A 21,715-nucleotide genomic window follows, 5' to 3' on the forward strand; every position below is an offset into this window, starting at 1 on the left:
TTTGTTTCAGTAGCACTACATTTGCATAACATTTGCTTTAACCTTTCCCATGAACATTAACGAAAGCTAGATTTATCCCCAACTCCCACTTATGCGTGAGATCCGCCAATTTATTTTTGATAGAACGCACTTCAATGGAGGCATTTTTTGCTGGTGGACATGCCTCTGGAAATCCCTTAGACGTTTTTCTCACCTTTTTCAGGGGCTTGGGTCAGGTGACACTGCTGAGTCCATACCAGTCAGTGTTATACACCTGGGACGACCCAACTCTAGAAAGAACGCTCATGTGGAATATTTACAACAGGAAAAAGCCAGGATTCATTGCACACATACAACAGGTGAGCTGAGTGCACCTCCAGGCTCCTTCATTCTTCTGTGGCTCCTTTTTTGTGTGTGTGGTAATCTCTCATGTCTTTGGCCTGGGCACCATTTATTGGCGCCCAGGTCACGAACCACTGAGTCAGAAACACCTATATCAGAACTGTGGCATGTCTTTGCAGCTCTGGCTTAGGGTTTTCCAAGTTGGGTTTTCTGAATGGCCTAATTGAACTTGACCCCTAGATGCAGCAAATCCTGCAGTGAAATTGAGGAATTTTCATGAAAGAAAAAAGGTGGACAACACTTTCTTTTTTCGTAAAAATTTCTCCACTTTGCAGAATTCTGCAGAAGTGATTTACTATACCCAGTGCATACCTGCCAGCTTTTACGAAAACGCCTGATGTTTAGTGATTGTTTGTGATTGTCACATTGACACAAATATTTTATATTGGCACATAATTTAAGGCAACGACAAAAGGCAAATACAGTTACTAAGCGACTTTTTAAGGCCCAATTTTTCAGACACATTTATTCAGCAGTCGCACTCGTGCGGCAGTGACATCATCTGATAGAACCAATGTATAACAGCAACCAAATCTTTAACTGTCATTACGTGAATATTGCAGTAATAAATTTCATAGGCATTTCTGCTTGTCTCTCCACCTTGCGGGTCTCCACAGAACTATTACGTCAAACTCTTGCCTTTGCTTCTGAGTTGTTAAAATTCAACTTCGCCTGCCATCTGTGAGCCGCCTGGTTAGCTCAGGTGGTAGAGCGGCTGCCCCGGAAAGGCAATGGTCCCGGGTTCAAGTCCCGGACGACGAATTTTCCTTCAACTCCAATGCTTTTCTTTTGAGAAACCCATATGGGTTTCCTTTGTAGCACTTAGCTACTTTTGGGTGGACGTCTGACTTTCCCTTTATTAATTACTTCTCTACACCTCGCGGGTTTCTGCAGAACTATTATGCCAAACTATTGCCTTTGCTTCTGAGTTGTTGATAAATTCGACTTCACCTGCTATCTGCTAGCCAACTGGTTAGCTCAGATGGTAGAGCGGCTGCCCCGGAAAGGCAGTGGTCCCTGGTTCGAGTCCTGGACCAGGACTTTTTCAGCTTTCAATTTTTCTTCATCTACGAAGCTTTTCTTTCGAGGAACCCGTATGGGTTTCTTTTGCAGCACTTAGCTACATTTGGGTGGATGTCTCACTTTCCCTTTATTAATTCTCTTTCTCTGTGGCACAGGACATTGTTGCTGCGACTATATAGAGCAGAGTGCCTGTTAACAGCATCCCTACAGAACAATGTCTATGAGTGTTTAATAAACAGTAAACATATTGAATAAAAAAATAATTTTTAGTATCTTTCAAATAATTTTTATATTTCTTGCCTTCCTCTGTAATGTGTTTCGAATTTTAAGGTTGGCAGGTCTGTCAGTGTTTCTGTGCTTCGAGTTGTCAAATAATTCAGCCTTGCACTGGGGCATCTGCTAGCCTCCTGGTTATCTCACATGGTAGAATGACTGTCCTGGAAAGAGGCTGGTCTCACCAAGTGAGATCCCCGCACCAAGACAAATTTTTCTTCAACTGCAAAACTGAGAAAGCTGTACACTATTGCCTTGTAGCTTTGCACTAGTTTTGAGTAGATGCTAGTTTTTTTCTGTTCGTAAACTTGAACCCACTTTCCAATTTCTTTCTGTACTTTCCAAATTCAGAAAAGTAATTTAACTGAAGGAAGAAAGAAACATGAACGCTGCTGTGCTATTTGTAATGGCAACCTCAAACTGGTTACGAAACCTCCTCGACAAAAATTTGTCCGTGCTGTTCGGGAGCGTTTACAGTACATGTGCCTTAAAAAAAAAAAAAAGAGGAACGGTGACGCACTGCACAGCTATGGCTGCTTGTGCGATGCCATGATTTGCAGCAGCACATGTGCAAGCAAAAAGAAAAAAGAAAAACAAGAAAGAAAAGTGAGGTGCACCTCTACGCTAATTATTGGCTGTGTTGTTGTGGCATGCACTGTGGTGGCACCATGCATTGGCTAAATTCATTGAAGTGGCTAAATAGTGCTCAGCTACACTTAACAGCCAGGCTTTGTCATGCTTGTCTGGATAAAGCAAGTCTATGTGGGCTGGGTCATCCCAATGACCTCTGATAATCCGGGCTGGGAACATTTCCCGGCCACGAGTGAAGGACAACACGCCAGTAGAGGGCATACCATGCACTGACTAGCCCACTCATGCGTGCCTTTTTATTGACCGATGCGGTGGCACCCTCCAGTGATCAATAACCTCAAATGCCTCCCACCCTACGTTAAATAAAAAAACTCAAACAATTTTAAGGTGATTAAGTGTAACAATGGCAGCACTTGAGTTATGGGGAGTAGCGCTGTACAGGCCAATGAACCCTGGTGCCCCGTTAAGAAGGCGTGGTGACAGGTGTTTGACGAGGAGACGCTGCACCTTCTGCAGCCCTTGGCTGCATTGGTTCCTCAGTTGATGCCCCTGGACAGGAGATTTCAGAACTCTGGTCTGACAAGTCAGGTGCCACAACCTGCCCTGCCGGCTTGGATATGTCAGGACTGGGCCCAGGAACGTCAGGGTCCGTGACTGTGCTGGATGTTTGGCTATACTCAGCCTGGGGTAGCGGGTTTGCCTGCCGGAGATGATCATGATGGCGTGCCCATCGTCGTCCGTCTGCCAGTTGGAGGTCCGATGAAAACGCTCCGTGAGCTGTGACTACAGCCGGCACCCATGCAGGGCCTGGCCGAAAGTTTCTGGCGAATACCTGATCTCCAGGCAGTCCCTGAATCCGAGGTTTCATTCACTGGTTGCATCTGATCTTCTGCTTGAGCTGTTTTTGCTGTACGGTGGCCCTTAGATCCGGTCGAGGCAGGTCAATTGCAGTCTTCATTTTTCGTCCCAGCAGTAGCTCTGTGGGACTGCATCCCGTGACTTCATGTGGTGTCGATCGATAAGTCTGCAAGAAGCGTGCAATTTGTGCCCGAAGGTCCCCAGGACCAGCCTTCTGCAACTTCTGCTTTACGGTCTGAACGGCATGTTCTGCAGCGCCATTAGACGCTGGATGGTACGGTGGTACCAGCATCCGTCTCACCCCATTCTTCTTCAAGAATGTTGCATGCACATCACTAATAAATGCTGGACCATTGTCGGACACCACAATGTCAGGTAACCCCTGGTTCGCGAACATGACTCTCAAGCACGTAATGGTGGCTTCTGCAGATGGCGAAGGAACTGGGAACACCTCAATCCATTTAGAAAATGCATCCACTGCAATAAAAAAATAAGTGTTCCGGTATGGCCCAGCATAGTCCACATGAAGTCTTGACCAGGGTCTGTCCGGGAATGGCCAGGGCATGACGGGTATTGGCCGTCACGCTCGCCGCTGCTCCTGGCATGTTGGGCACCCCTGGATGGCAGCAACGATATTGTCATTCATTGCAGGCCACCATACATGGCTCCGCGCTACAGCTTTCATCTTGGATATCCCTGGATGGCTCTCATGAAGCAGTCTGTGTCGCCCTGGAGTGACACAGGGACCAACACATGGTTGCCCCAGAGTACGCAGTTCCTTTGCACACTCATCTCACGGAACCGCGTTTAATAGGGTTTCCCCTCAGGTCTGGCGGCCAGTCCACAAGGCTTCCCTAACTCGCGAAACCACTGGATCTCGAGCAGTGGCGTCAGCAACAGCAGCTGACGACAGCATTCGCGGGTATACTCCCGCCAGCATGAAGACATCAGCAGGGCAGTCCACGAGAAACTCTATTGTGGGAAGTGGTAGGCGACATAAGTCCGTCCGCATGTGCTATGTGGCTACCAGACCTGTAGCTTAGTGTATATCGGTACTCAGACAACAGCACGGCCCATCGTAGCACCCTGGGAGAGCAGGACTCTGGGACAGGTCTGTCTGCTGCAAGCAAACCTAGTAGTGGCTTGTGGTCAGTGACGGTTTCGAACGGACGACCCCACAAGTACTGTCTGAACTTCGTGGCCCCAAACACAAGCACTAACGCTTCTTTGTCCAACTGGCTGTAGTTATTTTCTGCAGCCACCAGACTTCTAGACACAAAAGCAATGGGACATTCTTCCCCGACGTCTCACGCTGCGCCAAGACTGCCCCCAGCCCATAAGGTGAGGCATCTGTGATCAGCAAAGTCGGCCTTGCAGGGTCAAAATGTGCTAAAACTCTAGCGGACGTAAGCAGCTCTTTGCTTTTCCGGAAAGCTTGGTCCTCCTCAGACGTCCAGCACCACTGGGCCCCTCTCCTCAGCAAGCGGTTCAGGGGGTGCAACACACTAGACAGATTCGGCATGAACTGTCTATAAAAGTTGATCAGGCCCAAGTAGCTCTGTAGCTCCTTCACATTCTGAGGCACTGGTGCTGCCAGCACAGCTTCGGTTTTGGTTGGGTTCGGTTGAAGACCGGTTGCACTGATGACATGCCCTAGATACTCTACCTTAGGTACCAAGAACTCGCATTTAGAAAGCTTCAGCCGCAGCCAACTGCAATGCATGCTCACTGACCTGGAGAGGCAAAGCAGAAGAGTGGGTCTAAAAATTAATCTGCAGAAAACTAAAGTAATGTTTAACAGTCTCGGAAGAGAACAGCAATTTACAATAGGCAGCGAGGCACTGGAAGTCGTAAGGGAATACATCTACTTAGGGCAGGTAGTGACTGCGGATCCGGATCATGAGATGAAAATAATCAGAAAAACAAGAATGGGCTGGGGTGCATTTGGCAGGCATTCTCAGATCATGAACAGCAAGTTGCCATTATCCCTCAAGAGAAAAGTGTGTAATAGCTGTGTCTTACCAGTACTCACCTACGGGGCAGAAACATGGAGGCTTACGAAAAGGGTTCTACTCAAATTGAGGACGATGCAACGAGCTATGGAAAGAAGAATGATAGGTGTAACGTTAAGGGATAAGAAAAGAGCAGATTGGGTGAGGGAACAAACGCGAGTTAATGACATCTTAGTTGAAATCAAGAAAAAGAAATGGGCATGGGCAGGACATGTAATGAGGAGGGAAGATAACCGATGGTCATTAGGAGTTACGGGCTGGATTCCAAGGGAAGGGAATCGTAGCAGGGGGCGGCAGAAAGTTAGGTGGACGGATGAGATTAAGAAGTTTGCAGGGACGGCATGGCCACAATTAGTACATGACCGGGGCTGTTGGAGAAATATGGGAGAGGCCTTTGCCCTGCAGTGGGCGTAACCAGGCTGATGATGATGATGATGATGATGAGCCGCAGCCCAGCTCTCCTCAGTCACTCCATCACTCAGCACGCATTAGTCCAATGGTCGCTGTCGTTGGCGCCGGTCACCAGTATATTGTCAAAGTATACCATGACGTGGTCAAGATTGTGCAGAAGGTTCTCCATCTCGCATTGAAATAAAGCCCGGGCTGACAACACCCCAGACGGAAATCGGGTGAACTGGTACAAGCCCTGCAGGGTGTTGATAGTGACAAATTTTTTGGAGTCTTCGTGCAGCTTAACCTGCTGGTACGCATGTCTCAGGTCGAGCTTTGTATACTTAGCACCCCCCGTTACCCTTGCAAACAGCTCCTCGATGCGAGGGATTGGGTATGACTCCAGCACCATCACTGGGTTGGCTGTCATCTTGAAGTCGCCGCACAGATGAATGCGGCCATCCCACTTTACTACAGGAACGATGGGCGTGGCCCATTCGGACGTCTTTACAGGGCAGATGACTCCCTCAGGCTCCATCCTCTGCAACTCCTCGGCAACTCTTTCTCGTAGCACAAACGGGACGACCCGCGGCTTAAAAAATCGTGGCTTAGCACCCTCTTGCACGGTAATCTGGGTGGTCACGCCGTCAAGGGTGCCCAGTCCCTCCGAGAATACTTCATGGAATTGAATCACCACTTCTTCCACGGATGTCGCCGCATTGACTGTTTCTGGCTTGCCGATTCCGAGCTGAAATTCTTTCATCCAACTTCTTCCGAACAACGTTGGGCACGGGCCATTCACGACGAACAAAGGCAGCACACATTCGCTCTCACTGAGCTTCACGGTTGCCAGAAACTTACCTACCACTGGCTTTGTGTCGCCGAAAAATCCTCTGAGGTGGACCTCCGATGTGTCCAGTCTAGCCGAGGGAAACAGCTGTGTAAACTTCCTCTCGCTAATAGTTGACGCACTGGCGCCGGTATCAAGCTCCATGTCCAATGTCACCCCATTGTTAAAAACTTCAACACGCATTGGCTCTGGCCCGGCCGCTTGAAGCGTGCATAGGTTGTATGCTCCCTCCTTCTCCGGCCTGTATTCCGTCGCCGCCAGCTCGTCGTCCAGCTTGTGGACAGGTTTCGGAACCTTGCTTTTGCAGTCTGTGACATGCTTGACCGGCATACTCTGGCCAGATTACCTCTCTGCTCGCACTTGAAGCAAACGCTGCTAAAATGATGGCATTGGGGTGCCGGATGCTGCCCCCCACAGCAGAAACAAGGCAAACTTGCCTGCTGCTTGGTTTTCACAACATTCGCAGACTCCTTGGATTGTACTGATGTCGCTTGGGGTAGCTGAGTACATAATGCACAGCAATCTTTCTGTGCAGCCTCCATGGCAATGATGGTATCTTTTGCGATCTCAAACTCCAAATCTGTTGTTTCCAGCAGCCGAGTCTGCATTGTGACATTGTTAATGCTGCTCACAAAACGATGCGAACTTGCAGTCATCGGCAAGCTTCTTTAGTGATGCGATGAAGTCGCTAACTGACTCTCTGTCCCGCTGGTGTCCAGAAAAAAAACTTGAAACTGGCCACAACCTCCGATACCTTTGGCGAGTAGTGCTTGTTCAGAGCATTGAAAATTGCAGCCATCGTGGTGTCGGCAGGCTTCGTAGGGGCTAGCAGGCTCTGCAGCAGCGAGTACGTTTATGATCCACAGCACGTCAGAATCACAGCAGTCTTCTTCACCTCAGCAATGTCGTTCACTACGAAGTACAGTTCCACCCGTTTACGATACTCTGTCCAATCCGACATACCCGCGCCGAATGGTTCCACCTTTCTAATAGCAGACATGGCCAATACAGGGGGGTGGACAACGCAGACGTGACCGTGGTTTATCGCTCGTCGCCAGTTGGGATAATCCAGGCTGGGAACATTTCCCGGCCATGAGTGAAGGACAGCACGCCAGTCGAGGGCCTACCATGCACTGACTAGCCCAGTCATGCGTGCCTTGTTATCATAGAGTTTCATATTGGTATTTATTTAGAAACTCTATGCTTTTTATTGACCGACGTGGTGGCGCCCTCCAGTTATCATCAACGTCACAGACGGTCTCATTGGATACTGTTTCATTGGTCACTGATATATGCACAGTGGTGGAACAGCTGCACTAATTGTGCCGAGCCTACACCAAAGCATGTATAAGAGCGAAACCCTCCTTCCGTCGATGCTTCACAGCTAGCAAAACTGAAATCAAAACCAACAGCATAATATGTAACGTCATCAACATAGAAGGAAGCAGAGGCCCATGCATAGAGTTTCTAACTATACAGTGAGAAATTCTATGGGCCCATCAAAGTTGTACGGTTCGTCATTCGCAAATTTTTTTCTGACGGACGTACAATGTATTGTCACTGTGCCACTGGCGCTTTGTTTTGGTGTTCATCGAACACGCGTAATACCTCACAGTTCGCCGAAGGAGGATGCCACACTCTAGGTTTAGAGGTAAGCTTCTTTTTATGTCTGTGGGTAATATTGTCACGTGGTCGTGACGTCAAAGAACACAGTCGCAATACTGTGAAAGGCAAAAACTAGCTTTTATTGGGCGAACCTGTGCCCACAAAACAGGCTACACTTAAAGCACAACGAGAGCGGCGAACACAGTTGGCGATCGTCGTAAATCTGATCAGCGGGTCAAGCGCGTCGGCTTTTATAGAGCAGTCGTCGAATGTTCCAGACTAATCGTTCGGACCTGCGTGCCTTCCACAAAGTTCTGCACCATTCGTGTTACGCGATGAAATCAGATAACACAAGGTTCGGCGACAACAGACAGCCTCGACAACAGAAGCATCGATAACTTTCCAGAAACATCGGATACATGCAGGCGCGTCCCTCGCTGTGCAATTACAGTTGTTAAGCGGCGAAACGTGGTCGCTCGATAAAGATGAGTACACGTGTCAATACCCCCCTCTTAAAAAGCATCGACCCGATGCTGCAAACAAACGAAGGTAATAAACAAAAGCACTCGTAGCAAAGAAAAGAACAAAAATGACGAAGTTCGTCAGCGTCCGTAAAAGGGTTTAAGGCGCACCACATGGACCACTTCAGATCGTGCGCGACGCCGCTGTGAATGTGAAATGCCGTCTGGCACTACCTCATAGTCCAGAGCGCTAATACGTCGGATGACCTTGTAGGGCCCGAAATAGCGTCGGAGTAGTTTCTCACTGAGTCCTCGTTGGCGTATCGGGGTCCAGACCCAAACACAGTCGCCAGGCTGGTACTCGACGAAGCGTCGTCGGAGGTTGTAGTTTCGCTGTCGGTCCTCTGCTGGCTCTTGATTCGCAGGCAGGCGAGCTGTCGGGCTTCTTCGGCGCGCTGGAGATAGCTAGCAACGTCAACATTCTCTTCGTCAGTTACCTGCGGCAACATGGCGTCAAGCGTCGTCGTCGGGTTCCTGCCGTAAACCAGCTTAAACGGCGTGATCTGTGTTGTTTCTTGCACCGCCGTGTTGTACGCAAAGGTTACGTATGGCAGGACCGCGTCCCACGTCTTGTGTTCGACGTCGACGTACATTGCTAGCATGTCGGTGAGGGTCTTGTTCAGGCGCTCCGTGAGACCATTCGTCTGCGGATGGTAGGCCGTTGTCCTCCTGTGGCTTGTCTGGCTGTACTGCAGAATGGCTTGGGTGAGCTCTGCTGTAAAAGCCGTTCCTCTGTCGGTGATGAGGACTTCTGGGGCACCATGTCGCAGCAGGATGTTCTCGACGAAAAATTTCGCCACTTCGGCTGCGCTGCCTTTTGGTAGAGCTTTAGTTTCAGCAAAGTGGGTGAGATAGTCCATCGCCACAACGATCCACTTATTCCCGGATGTTGATATCGGAAACAGCCTCAACAAATCCATCCCAATCTGCTGGAATGGTCGGCAAGGAGGTTCGATCGGCTGTAGTAATCCTGCTGGCCTTGTCGGTGGTGTCTTGCGTCGTTGACAGTCTCGGCATGTCTTGACGTAACGGGCGACGTCGGCGTTCAGATGCGGCCAGTAATACCTTTCCTGTATTCTCGACAGCGTCCGGGAGAATCCGAGGTGCCCAGCGGTTGGATCGTCGTGTAGGGCGTGCAGTATCTCTGGATGCAGCGCTGACGGTACAACAAGAAGGTAGCTGGCGCGGACTGGTGAGAAGTTCTTCTTCACGAGCAGGTTGTTTTGTAGCGTGAACGAAGACAACCCGCGCTTAAATGCCCTAGGGACTACGTCGGTGTTCCCTTCCAAATACTCGACGAGGCCTTTTAGCTCCGGGTCTGCTCGTTGCTGTTTAGTGAAGTCTTCCGCGCTTATTATCCCAAGGAAGGCGTCGTCGTCCTCGTCGTCTTGCGGCGGGGGATCGAAGGGGGCGCGCGATAAGCAGTCGGCGTCGGAGTGTTTTCTTCCGGACTTGTAAATTATCGTGACGTCATATTCTTGTAGTCTGAGGCTCCACCGCGCCAGCCGTCCTGAAGGGTCCTTTAAGTAAGCTAGCCAACACAATGTGTAATGGTCGCTGACGACTTTGAATGGCCTGCCATAGAGGTAAGGGCGGAATTTAGCTGTAGCCCAAATGATGGCGAGGCATTCCTTTTCAGTCGTAGAATAGTTGCTTTCCGCTTTTGACAGCGACCGGCTAGCATACGATATCACCCTTTCAAGTCCTTCTTTCCTCTGGACTAGGACGGCACCGAGGCCTAGGCTACTGGCGTCAGTGTGGATTTCGGTATCAGCGTCCTCGTCGAAGTGTGCAAGTACCGGCGGCAACTGCATGCGTCGTTTGAGTTATTGAAATGCCTTGGCCTGCTGCGTTTCCCACTTGAACGCGACATCACATTTGGTTAGATGTGTTAGCGGCTCCGCGATGCGTGAAAAGTCCTTGACAAAGCGCCTATAGTAGGCACACATGCCAAGGAATCTGCGCACTGCCTTCTTGTCGGTTGGCTGCGGGAACTTTGCGATGGCAGCTGTCTTCTGTGGTACGGGCATACTCCTGATTTGCTGATCACGTGGCCTAGGAACAAAAGCTCATCGTAAGCGAAGCGGCACTTTTCCGGCTTCAGAGTGAGCCCTGATGACTTGATGGCTTCTAACACTGTCGCAAGCCGCCTAAGGTGATTGTCGAAATTTCCGGCGAAGACAACGACATCGTCCAGGTAAACAAGGCACGTCTGCCACTTCAGTCTGGCTAACACCGTGTCCATGACGCGCTGAAACGTTGCAGGCGCCGAGCACAGTCCGAATGGCATCACCTTGAACTCGTAGAGGCCGTCTGGCGTGATGGAGGCAGTCTTTTCGCGATCTCTCTCGTCGACTTCTATTTGCCAGTAGCCAGACTTGAGGTCCATCGACGAGAAGTATTTAGCGTTGCAGAGCCGATCCAATGCGTCGTCTATCCATGGAAGGGGGTACACATCCTTCTTCGTGATCTTGTTCAGTCGACGATAATAGACGCAGAAGCGTAGGGTTCCATCCTTTTTCTTTACCAGGACTACAGGAGAGGCCCACGGGCTTTTCGACGGCTGGATGATGTCGTCGCGCAGCATTTCGTCGACTTGTTGCCTAATAGCTTCACGTTCTCGCGTCGAAACTCGGTAAGGGCTCTGGCGGAGTGGTCGAGCACTCTCTTCGGTTAATATGCAATGGTTTGCAACTGGTATTTGTCGAATCCTCGATGACGTCGAAAAGCAGTCTTTGTATCATCGGAGAAGACTTCTGATCTGTTGCTGCTTACTCATAGGAAGACTTAGATTCACGTCGAAGTCTGGTTCGGGGACAATGCTCATCGGGGTAGATGCGGCTGAATCCGAGAGGACAAAGGCATTGCTGGTTTCCACAATTTCCTCGATGTATGCGATTGTCGTGCCCTTGTTGATGTGCTTGAACTCTTGGCTGAACTTGGTTAGCATAACTTCCACTTGCCCTCCGTGGAGTCGAGCGATCCCTCTTGCGACACAAATTTCACGGTCGAGCAGTAGATGTTGGTCGCCCTCGATGACGCTTTCTACGTCAGCAGGTGTTTCAGTGCTGACGGAAATAATAATGCTGGAGTGCGGCGGGATGCTCACTTGATCTTCGAGCACACTCAAGGCGTGGTGACTACGACAGCTCTCCGGCGGTATCGCTTGACCTTTTGACAGCGTTATCGATTTCGACTTCAGGTCGATGACTGCGCCATATTGATTCCGGAAGTCCATGCCGAGAATGACGTCTCGTGAACACTGTTGGAGGACAACGAAGGTGGCAGGGTAAGTCCGGTCATGAACGGTAATTCTTGCCGTGCAGATCCCAGTCGGTATAATCAGGTGTCCTCCAGCGGTTTGAATTTGAGGGCCTTACCATGCAGTCTTAACCTTCTTCGACTGGTCGACGATGGGTCCACTTATGACTGAGTAGTCGGCTCCTGTGTTCACTAAGGTGGGGACTGCATGGCCGTCGAGAAGCACGTCGAGATCGGTGGTTCTTTGTCTTGCGTTACAGTTAGGTCTTGGCGTCGGATCACGGCTGCATCGTGTTGAACTGAAGTTGGAACGTCGCGTCGTCAAGTCGTCTTTCATCGGTGGAGTCTTGGCTTCCTGATTTCGTCGGGACGGCGGCGTGTCGTTATGTCGTCGAGGTATTTTCTTCGGTGTCTTCGTCGGCAGCGGAGGATCTTCGTCAGTTCGACGAACAGCAACCGCACCTCCATCGGTTGCTGCTTTTAGTTTTCCGGATATGGGCTCGCTGACCGGCCCCGGGCTGGGCCAGTGTATGGTCGGCGCTGCGGCGACAGGTAGCGGCCTGGTGATGGCGAACGCGACGGTCGTCGAGAGCTCCACTGAGTAGCGGCGAGGTAGTCGGCGATATCACGGGGGCGTTCACCTTGCTGCGGGCGCGGAGCATTCACGGCGAAACCTCGCAGTCCCATCTCCCGGTATGGACATCGTCGGTAGACGTGACCCGCTTCTCCACAGTGGTAGCATAGCGGGCGGTGGTCAGGAGCGCGCCAAATGTCCGTCTTCCTCGCGTAGGTGCGCTGGGCGACGGGTGGTCGTGCTGGCGGTGGCGGCGGCGGACGACGGAACTGCGGCGTGACAGGGCCCTGGCGCGGTCGCGGAGGGGGACCTTGACGGCGTGCAACGGCGGCGTAGGTCATCGCTTGCGGCTCAGGCTGGGGCGATTCAGGGGCTACTCCAAGTTGTTGTTGGAGCTCCTCACGCACGGCGTCGGCAATCGAAGCCACTTGAGGCTGTGATGATGGGAACAGCTTTTGTAGCTCCTCCCGCATGACCGCTCGGATAGTCTCGTGCAGGTCGTCGGTGGCCAGTGATTGAACTCCAGCGTAGTTTGTTGAGTTCGTGTGGCGGTCGAATTGCCGGTTTCGCATCTCGAGTGTCTTCTTGATGCTGGTGGCCTCGCGAAGAAACTCGTCGATGGTCTTCGGTGGGCTTCGTACCATTCCGGCAAAAAGTTCCTCCTTCACACCACGCATCAGCAGGCAGCCTTTCTTCTCCTCGGGCATTTCAAGGTTGGCGTGGCGGAAGAGACGGCTCATTTCTTCCGTGTAGATCGCGGTCGTCTCATTAGGTAGCTGCACCCGGGTTTCTAATAGCACTTGGGCTCGTTCTCGGCGTACGACGCTTGCAAATGTCTGCAGGAAGCCGCTTCGGAAAAGTTCCCAGATCGTTAAGGTGGCCTCTCGGTTCTCGAACCACGTCCTGGCCGCGTCTTCCAATGCGAAGAAGACATATCGCAGTTTGTCGTCGCTGTTCCAGTTAAACGTAGCGACTCTCTCGTACGTCTCAAGCCAGCTTTCTGGGTCCTCGAAAGTTGAACCGCGGAACGTCGGAGGCCCCCTGGGCTGCTGCAGCACGACGGGTGACGCTGGGGCTGCCATAGGGGTGGACTTGGTGGCCATCTTCCTAGTCGTCTCAGGCAAAAGTCCGTGCTCCGGGGGCAGTCCTTGCAGCCTGCGGCTACCTCGCTGGTTCTTGGCGACGTTGGTGTCTTCCGAGTGAGGGCTTGGGTCACTGCTTTGTGGGGGCATCCGGTACATGAACGCAAAGCACCTCCACCAGATGTTATGTGGTCATGACATCAAAGAACGCAGTAGCAATACTGTGAAAGGCAAAATCTAGCTTTTATTGGGTGAACCTGTGCCCACAAAACAGGCTACACTTAAAGCACAACGAGAGCGGCGAACACAGTCGGCAATCGTCGTAAATCTGATTTGCGGGTCAAGCGCTTCGGCTTTTATAGAGCAGTCGTCGAATGTTCCAGACTAATCGTTCGGACCCGCGTGCCTTCCACAAAGTTCTACACCATTCGCAATCAGATAACAGGTTCGGCGACAACAGACAGCCGGGTAGAAGCATCGATAACTTTCCAGAAACGTCGGATACATGCAGGCGCGTCCCTCGCTGTGCGATTACAGTTGTTAAGCGGCGAAACGTGGTCGCTCAATAAAGATAAGTACACGTGTCAATATCGTGGTTTTGTAAAAGTGCTGCTGCAATAAGAATCAAACATGGTGCATAGTTTAGAGTGGTATTAGCTAATGAGGTCGAATGTGGTCCACTGCGAGAGCGGTCATTTTGACGGGTGCCGCCATGTTCGTTGATGCAAAACTTTTGTATCAAGCATGGGTTGCTGCGCTATTTCTGTGAAATGGCCTCGCCTATGCAAATGCAAAACCATATTTGCATCTTGTGCATGTGCAGTGGTGCTGACTTTTTTTTTTTTTTTTGCTGTCACAAAATTTTTGCGGCCCCTATTTGAAGACTCGCTAATGTGCATGGCATGACACGAATACAGTCACACCTCGATATATCGAACTCTACCACCCCAGACCACATGCGCTCTGTTGACAGGCGGTGAGCTTTGCCGCAACATCCTCGAAGATAGCGGTGGCACGATGGGCATCCCCGACTGCTGCGCACTATAGGCGCACGCATCGATTGCTCCAAGGGTGCCATTTGAAAGTAACGGCGTTCACATGCAGCGGCTTGGCTAGTTCGACAATGTCAACGACGCATTGTACGACGTTGGCATTGCATTTGTCACACTGACTCCTCCTTGTTGCCGCGTTCTGCGCCTTCCACCCCTCGCGAGGACTGGCAGTTTGCATCCATAAAAACACACGACAGTGCGCGCTCACTGGCTCACTCATAGATGCCTTGGCAGATGCCACTTAATACTTTTGTTATTGACAGTATTTCAAAATGCTTCGATTAACGGACGTGGAGATAGCAGCAGGAGTAGCGGCCAAACAGAGACGCTGCCAAGGTTGATCCTGCAAGTGCTGATGTTGCCCCGCTCCTGACTTCAACTGAGACTGTAGCTGCTTTGGCCATTCTGTGCCGCTACTGCGGCGCAATAGAGGGCACCAGCCTATCGGTTGTGGATCATTAGACTATGTTGTGGATTCCGTGTTTAAGCACGCGGCTGCCAATAAGAAGCATGCTACACTGCTGCAGTACTTTAAGCCAACTAAATGATACTTTGTGTAAAACTTCAAGTGAGTATTTACTGTGCCTCGATTGGGGTGCGATAGGGGATTGTTTGGAGCATGCGTTCGGTTGTGCCACGCACGATTAGCCTAGGCCGCGCCAACTTCACATTGCTGACAAAGGCGGTGCAGCCTAGCCTAACTGCATGCGGCGCAATCGACCGGGCACTCACGGCTGATGTAGTCAGTGCGACCAAGGCCATTTACACATGGCCCAACCGAATGCGCGCTCCGAACAATGTTCCCTGATCGCGCCCTTGGTTCATTGATTTATTTGCAGAAGTTTTTGACGTGTTTCTTACGTGATTTTCTATGTCAAATTCTGGCTATATCGAACTATTTCATGATGCCGTGCTGTTTTATATATCAACGTTCGACTGTATATTGCATAATGTCACGTTCAGTGCAGGTGTGTGTACTCGATTGGTCTTGCAGTGAGCCTTTGCCCATAAGCTGTGACTGTCACACTGCATTGCATCCTGGGTTAATAAACATGCATCTGTATATGATATCTGTGGTGCCTTCTCTGCGCCGCATTGACGAACCCAGCCGTTGTCCTTTCGTCCTTGCATCCTTTCCTGAGCGTGCTTGCAGGTTAAGCCTCGTGCAAAACCATCTCTACAACATATCGACTATATCAGTTAACATTTGCATAACATTGGTAACCACACGTGCGTTGGACCCTGCACCAAAAGTACTAGCTGCCGCACCAAACCGGCTTTTTGCCTGCGCCAGGACCTGCGCCAAAAGGTGAAATGGCTGTTCTACCACTGTATACAATGCCTTTTGTTTCTGTACACTGTCACCACAGCACACACACAAGCAAAACATCACAGCCCCATATGTCTGCCACCCTTTGTGAAAGGGCTGGACGCTGCTTCTTCCATCCCTGGTTTCACGTGGTGGTAACAACTTTATTTCGTCAACAGAAAGGATTTGGTTGACTTTAGTGGGCTTCCAGGGTGCGTGAGTTGGCCGTCCGATCAGTTCCTCCAGTGCCACCTGTTATCGTTGTGAGGCCCTGTCTGTCAGCCACTTCCAAAGCCCAGCTGATGGCCTACAGTTGAACCGCCGGGTCCGAGCTAGACACCGCATCCTCCCACTCCAGCTCGTTAGAGAGTTGCCATTCTCTTTTCGGTTTTCGATTGTCGCATTTGAATAAAATCCATTTTAAATCTGCCTCTGTGACCCCGCAGAGCTTACATTTGGGGGTGTAGACTCCTGGGTAGGCTTTGGAGTAGATGTAGGAGTTGGGGAAGGCGTTAATTTGTAGCTTCTGCCATGCCACTTGTTGAGGTTTATTAAGGTTTTGTCTGGCATTGGGAGCGTTTTTCTATTTTTTCTATAATATAATGTAATCTTGGTGTAGGTGATCAAGGTCTCTCTGGCCGACCTCAGGACCGGCTCACCCACTGCAAAATCCACCACTTTGGGGCTTTTGATAGCACCCCTACAAGCCCCTAGGGGCGCATACAGCAAAGCAGCTTTGGCCACTTACGAAGTAAAGTTACTGCTTTTCTGGCAGAACTTTTTCAGATGCTGAGTTATTCGGACCTTTTGGTGTTCATCAAAACTGAGAATGGATGGGTTGGTGTGGTTTCATCTTTACAAAAAACTGCAAAAGATATGTGGTTGAGCAAAGAAACAACAGACATGGGCGCTGTTCCCAGTCAGACTCCAATAGTGTAGTGGTAAATGACTTCATGTGAACATAATTAGTACATGTTTGCCTGTTATATATGTTTAATGAAATGGGCTGATCTTTTCTGGTATATTAAGGGCCCTTGAAGAACATGTAAAATGGACATGTCAACTGTGTTGCAGGATGGTTTCGGCAAAGAAAAAGTTTCGTTTCGATCGCTTCGCCCTGCAGTCAAGGAAACCAACAAAACAACTAAGAAGGTGTCGATTGACCAGAGCAGCACAGATGGTGAGTTTAGAACAAATCATTTTTGAGATGTTCTGCATTGTAGGTGGCTTAATTACAACTGCAGTGCAAATGCTGCACAAATTGCATGTGTTATGCTGAAACTACATTTTAGCAGCAAATGGTGTCAAGCAGGTCCATGAATGTCTAAAATGTTTCATGTGCTAGTGGTTCCCAGTTACTGTTATCAGAATGTAAGCCGTGAGTAAACATGCTTGAACTGGATGCAAAGGATACTGTCAGCATGATGACACAGAGCATCAGAATAATCGCGGCACTGACAGCCAAATGCATTTTTTTTTGTGAAGCAGCACATGTGAAACAACTGAAGAGTATAGCTTCCAATATCTTGTGTGTTCATGGTACTTTATGATAACAGTATTCAAAGATAGAAGTTTGTGACATAGCTGTGACAGTGGTCCAATAGATAACCATAGAGATTATCTAATTTAAATTATCCTGATATTACAGGTTAAAACCACTATTCGCAATACAAGTATCATAATATCATTATGACCTGCCAGGATTGCTTAGTGGCTATGGTGTTTGGCTGCTAAGCACGAGGTCACAGGCTTGAATCTCTGCCATCGCGGCCGCATTTTAATGGGTGCGAAATGCGTAACACCCGTGTACTTATATTTAGGTGCACGTTGAAGAACCCCTGTTGGTCCAAATTATTCTGGAGTCCCCCACTACATTGTGCCTCGTAATCAAATCATGGTTTTGGCATGTAAAATCTCATAATCTTTAATATCAGCGCAACCCTTATGCAGATATACATGAAGTTTAACAACATGAATCAGGTAACATCAGCTGCAGTAGTCAGGTAACAGAAAAGAAAGTGCAGGATGAAACATGGGCTTCAAGGTGGTGCAAATAAAAGAAAGAACCTATAGTCACTTTAACAGTGCAATGAAAACATCACTAGATGCAACATTCATGACATGAGAAGACAATCTATTCCAATCACAAAGTAGTTTTAATGTGAAGCAGTCTTTGGCTCATTCTTGGCTCTTTGTAGTAGCTAGGTTTCTGTCTCACCTCACTTTAAAAAAAGAAATGGAATAATGTGTGACCGATGCGGGAACCAAATCTCTGCGGTCGAGCACAGCAGCAGCTGAGGGCACAGCAGTTGAGGCCAAAGCAAGCCGGCTTTTTGAAACACATGCACACCATGCCACTTTGTTGTCTTCTATCCTTGTGACAGCCCACGCTTTGCAGCACCATGCTAGGCTACACTATCGCTGGGACTGGCCTACCTTGCTCTAGTGGTTTCCTCATAGCAGCTTACGCTGCATAGAAACTGCTTGGCTTTGTACGAACTTCATGGTCATCCAAGTAAATCAAGATTTAACATTTTATTGCCAAAGTACAGACGCCATAGTTGTTTTAGCATACACCACATGATTTAGTCATATGTATGTACAATTGTTTAACACATAGGCACTGATGGTGTCATAGTCCGCATTTCTGTCGCTTATGTTCGTCCACTACCTATGTAGAACTCAACAGTTGCCATGTTGTAGGCTCACATCGAACAGCTGGTGTAGAAATCATGCCACTGCTGTCATAGGATCATCTACCACCCGGTTGCTGTCGTACCACTCCATTCAGACACACATGTACTTGCGACCCACACAGACAACTACACAATTTGCAGGAGCACGTTGGTCTATGTGTCATGGTGTTGCGGAATTCTAAAATGCTTCACATAACATAGATTCCTGCAGTGTGTGTGATCTACACAATGTCTTGGGAAAAAAAAAGACAAGTCAGCTTCACAGATGCTATATGAATTATGAACGCATTGTGACCGGTAATGTGGTTCCATTATATATTTCTCCTTTTTTATACCGATATATGGCATGGTGAAAAAGGTTGAAACAGAACATTAAATATTTCTCCCTTTTTATACCAATATAGGGCACAGTGGAAAAGCTTCAAACGTTTGAACATCAACATTGAAGAACATCAAACATCACATCCAAGCATGACATTTAGTTAGATGTGTTAATGGCTCAGCGATGCATGAAAAGCCCTTGACAAATCACCTGTAGTAGGCACACATGCCAAGGAATCTCTGCTTTCAATAGATTAGGCACCAAAAGTGACAGCACACAAGAAGAAATACAGACAGGACAAGGCGCTACTTGCAACTGTTTATTGAAATGACAGGTGGCTGATTATATAGCTATGAGGAGAGAACGAAAAAAGAGGGACGCTGAATATGTGAATGCGCACGTGCGAGAACACTGAAGATAAAGGGAATCACGCTTAATCTAAATATAAAACTTATCTAAAAACATGCCTTCATTCGTGTATATATTCAAAGACGGGGTACTGACACAGTTGTCCCCTCTTTTCTTAATCTCGTTGGCCTCCAACAATTCATGCGCAACAGAATCATTACTTTTATACATGATTGTCATATCATGAAGCCTCGCTTCACATACCCGTTCATCCTTTTTTTGTTCTCTCCTCATAGCTATATAATCAGCCACCTGTCATTTCAATAAACAGTTGCAAGTAGCTCCTTGTCCTGTCTGTATTTCTTCTTGTGTGCTGTCACTTTTGGCGCCTAATCTATTGAAAGCTATGCACCAACTAGCCCCACAACGTGTTTTACTGAAGGAATCTATGCACTGCCTTCATCCAAGCAAACAAGATAGGTCTGCCACTTCAGCGCTGCTAACACCGTGTCCATGATGCACTAGAACGTTGCAGGCGCTGAGCACAGTTCAAGTGACATGACCTTGAACTCATAGAGGCCAACCTTGAACTCGTAGAGGCCGTCTGGCGTGATGAAGGAGGTCTTTTCGCAATCTCTCTCGTCGACTTCTATTTGCCAGTAGCCAGACTTGAGATCCATCGACGAGAAATATTTAGCGTTGCAGAGCCGATCTAATCTGTCGTCTATCCGTGGGAGGGGGTATACGTCCTTAGTGATCATGTTCAGTCGACGATAGTCGACGCAAAAACGTAAGCTTCCGTCCTTTTTCTTGGCTAAGACAACAAGAGATGCCCACGGGCTTTTAGACAGCTTGATGATGTCATTGCGCAGCATTTCATCAACTTGTCTTATAGTTTCCGATTCTCACGTCGAAACTCGGTAAGGGCTCTGGCGGAGTGGTTGAGCACACTCTTTGGTTATTATGCGATGCTTTGCGACTGGTGTTTGTCGAATCCTGCGTGACGTCTAAAAGCAGTATTTGTATCATCAAAGCAGACATCTGAGCTGTTGCTGCTTAATCATGGGGAGACTTGGATTTATGTCGAAGTCTTGGTCGGGAACTATGGTCGTCGGGGTAGACGCCACAGAATCTGAGAGCACAAACGCATTGTTGGTTTCCAGAATTGTGCTTAAACTCCTGGCTGAAGTTTGTCAGCAACACTTTCATTTTTCCTCCGTGCAGTCGAGCAATCCCTCTTGCGACACAAATGTCACAGTCGAGTAGTAGACATTGGTCACCCTCGATGACACCTTCTACGTCTGCAGGTGTTTTGATGCCGATGCTGGAGCGAGGCGGGATGCTGACTTGATCTTCGAGCACACTCAAGGCGTATTGACTACGACATCTCTCCGGCAGTATCACTTGATCTTCTGACAATGTTATCGACTTCGACTTCAGGTCGATGATTGCGCCGTGTTGGTTCAAGAAGTCCATGCTGAGAATGACGTCTCAAGAACACTGTTGGAGGATAACGAATGTGGCAGGGTAGGTCCGGTTGTGAACTGTGATTCTTGAGGTGCAGATTTCAGTCGATGTTATTAGGTGTCCTCCAGCAGTCTCAATTTGAGGGCCTTACCATGCAGTCTTAACCTTCTTCGACTGGTCGACAATGGGTCCACCTATGACTGAGTAGTCGGCTCCTGTGTTCACTAAGGTAGGGACTGCATGGCCGTCGAGAAGCACGTCGAGATCGGTGGTTCTTTGCCTTGCGTTGCGGTTAGTTCTTGATGTCGTGTCACGGCTGTGTCATGTTGAACTGAAGCTGGAAAGTCGCGTCGTCAAGTCTTCTTTCGTCGGTGTATTCTTTGCTTCCAGACTTCGTCACGATGGTGGCGTCTTGTTGATATGTCGTCAAGACAGGATTTTCGGCGCCTTCCTCAGTGGCGGAGGATCTTCATCAGTTCGACGAACAGCAACCGCACCTCCATCGGTTGCTGATTTTTGTTTTCTGGATATGGGCTCGCAGACCGGCCCCAGGGCTAGGCCAGCGTATGGTCAGGGTTGTGGAGACAAGTAGCGGCCTGGTGAGGGTGAACGGGATGGTTGTCGAGAACTCCACTGGGTGGCGGCGAGGTAGTCGGCGATGTCACGTGGGCGCTCTTCAAGCTGTGGATGTGGCGCTTTGACAGTGAAACCTCGGAGTCCAAAGTCGCGGTATAGGCATCGGCAGTACACATGGCCGGTTTCTCCACAGTGATAGCAGAGCAGGCGGTGGTCGGGGGCTCGCGAAATGTCCGTCTTCCTCACGTAGCTGTGCTAGGCGATGGGTGGGCATGCTGGCAGCGGCAGCGGCAGTGGATAACGGAAGTGCTGCGTTACAAGGCCCTGGCATGATTGGGCAGGGAGACCTTGACAGCGAGCAATGGTGTCGTAGGTCATTGTTTCTGGCTGGGGTTGTGGCGATGACGGTTGCACTTCAGTAACCCCAAGTCATCGCTGAACCTCCTCTTTGATGATGTTGGCGATAGAGGCCACTTGAGGCTGGGACCTAGGGAAGAGCCTCTGCTGCTCCTCACAATTACCGC

The 21,715-nt window shown here is 49.4% G+C and overlaps 1 protein-coding gene across 3 annotated transcripts in view; it reads left to right on the forward strand.

Annotated features, from left to right (window-relative positions):
- Positions 1-21,715, forward strand: part of LOC142586048 (intermembrane lipid transfer protein VPS13A-like) — a 935,034-nt gene that overhangs the window by 666,355 nt on the left and 246,964 nt on the right. For all 3 annotated transcript variants that reach the window (XM_075697293.1, XM_075697294.1, XM_075697295.1), the window contains 2 exons: positions 203-338; positions 16,857-16,962. In XM_075697293.1, coding sequence (XP_075553408.1) covers positions 203-338; positions 16,857-16,962 — 242 coding nt within the window. The remainder of the gene's footprint in view (positions 1-202; positions 339-16,856; positions 16,963-21,715) is intronic.

The sequence above is a fragment of the Dermacentor variabilis genome, chromosome 6 (assembly GCF_050947875.1).
Source record: "Dermacentor variabilis isolate Ectoservices chromosome 6, ASM5094787v1, whole genome shotgun sequence".
In the NCBI taxonomy this organism is placed as follows: domain Eukaryota; kingdom Metazoa; phylum Arthropoda; class Arachnida; order Ixodida; family Ixodidae; genus Dermacentor; species Dermacentor variabilis.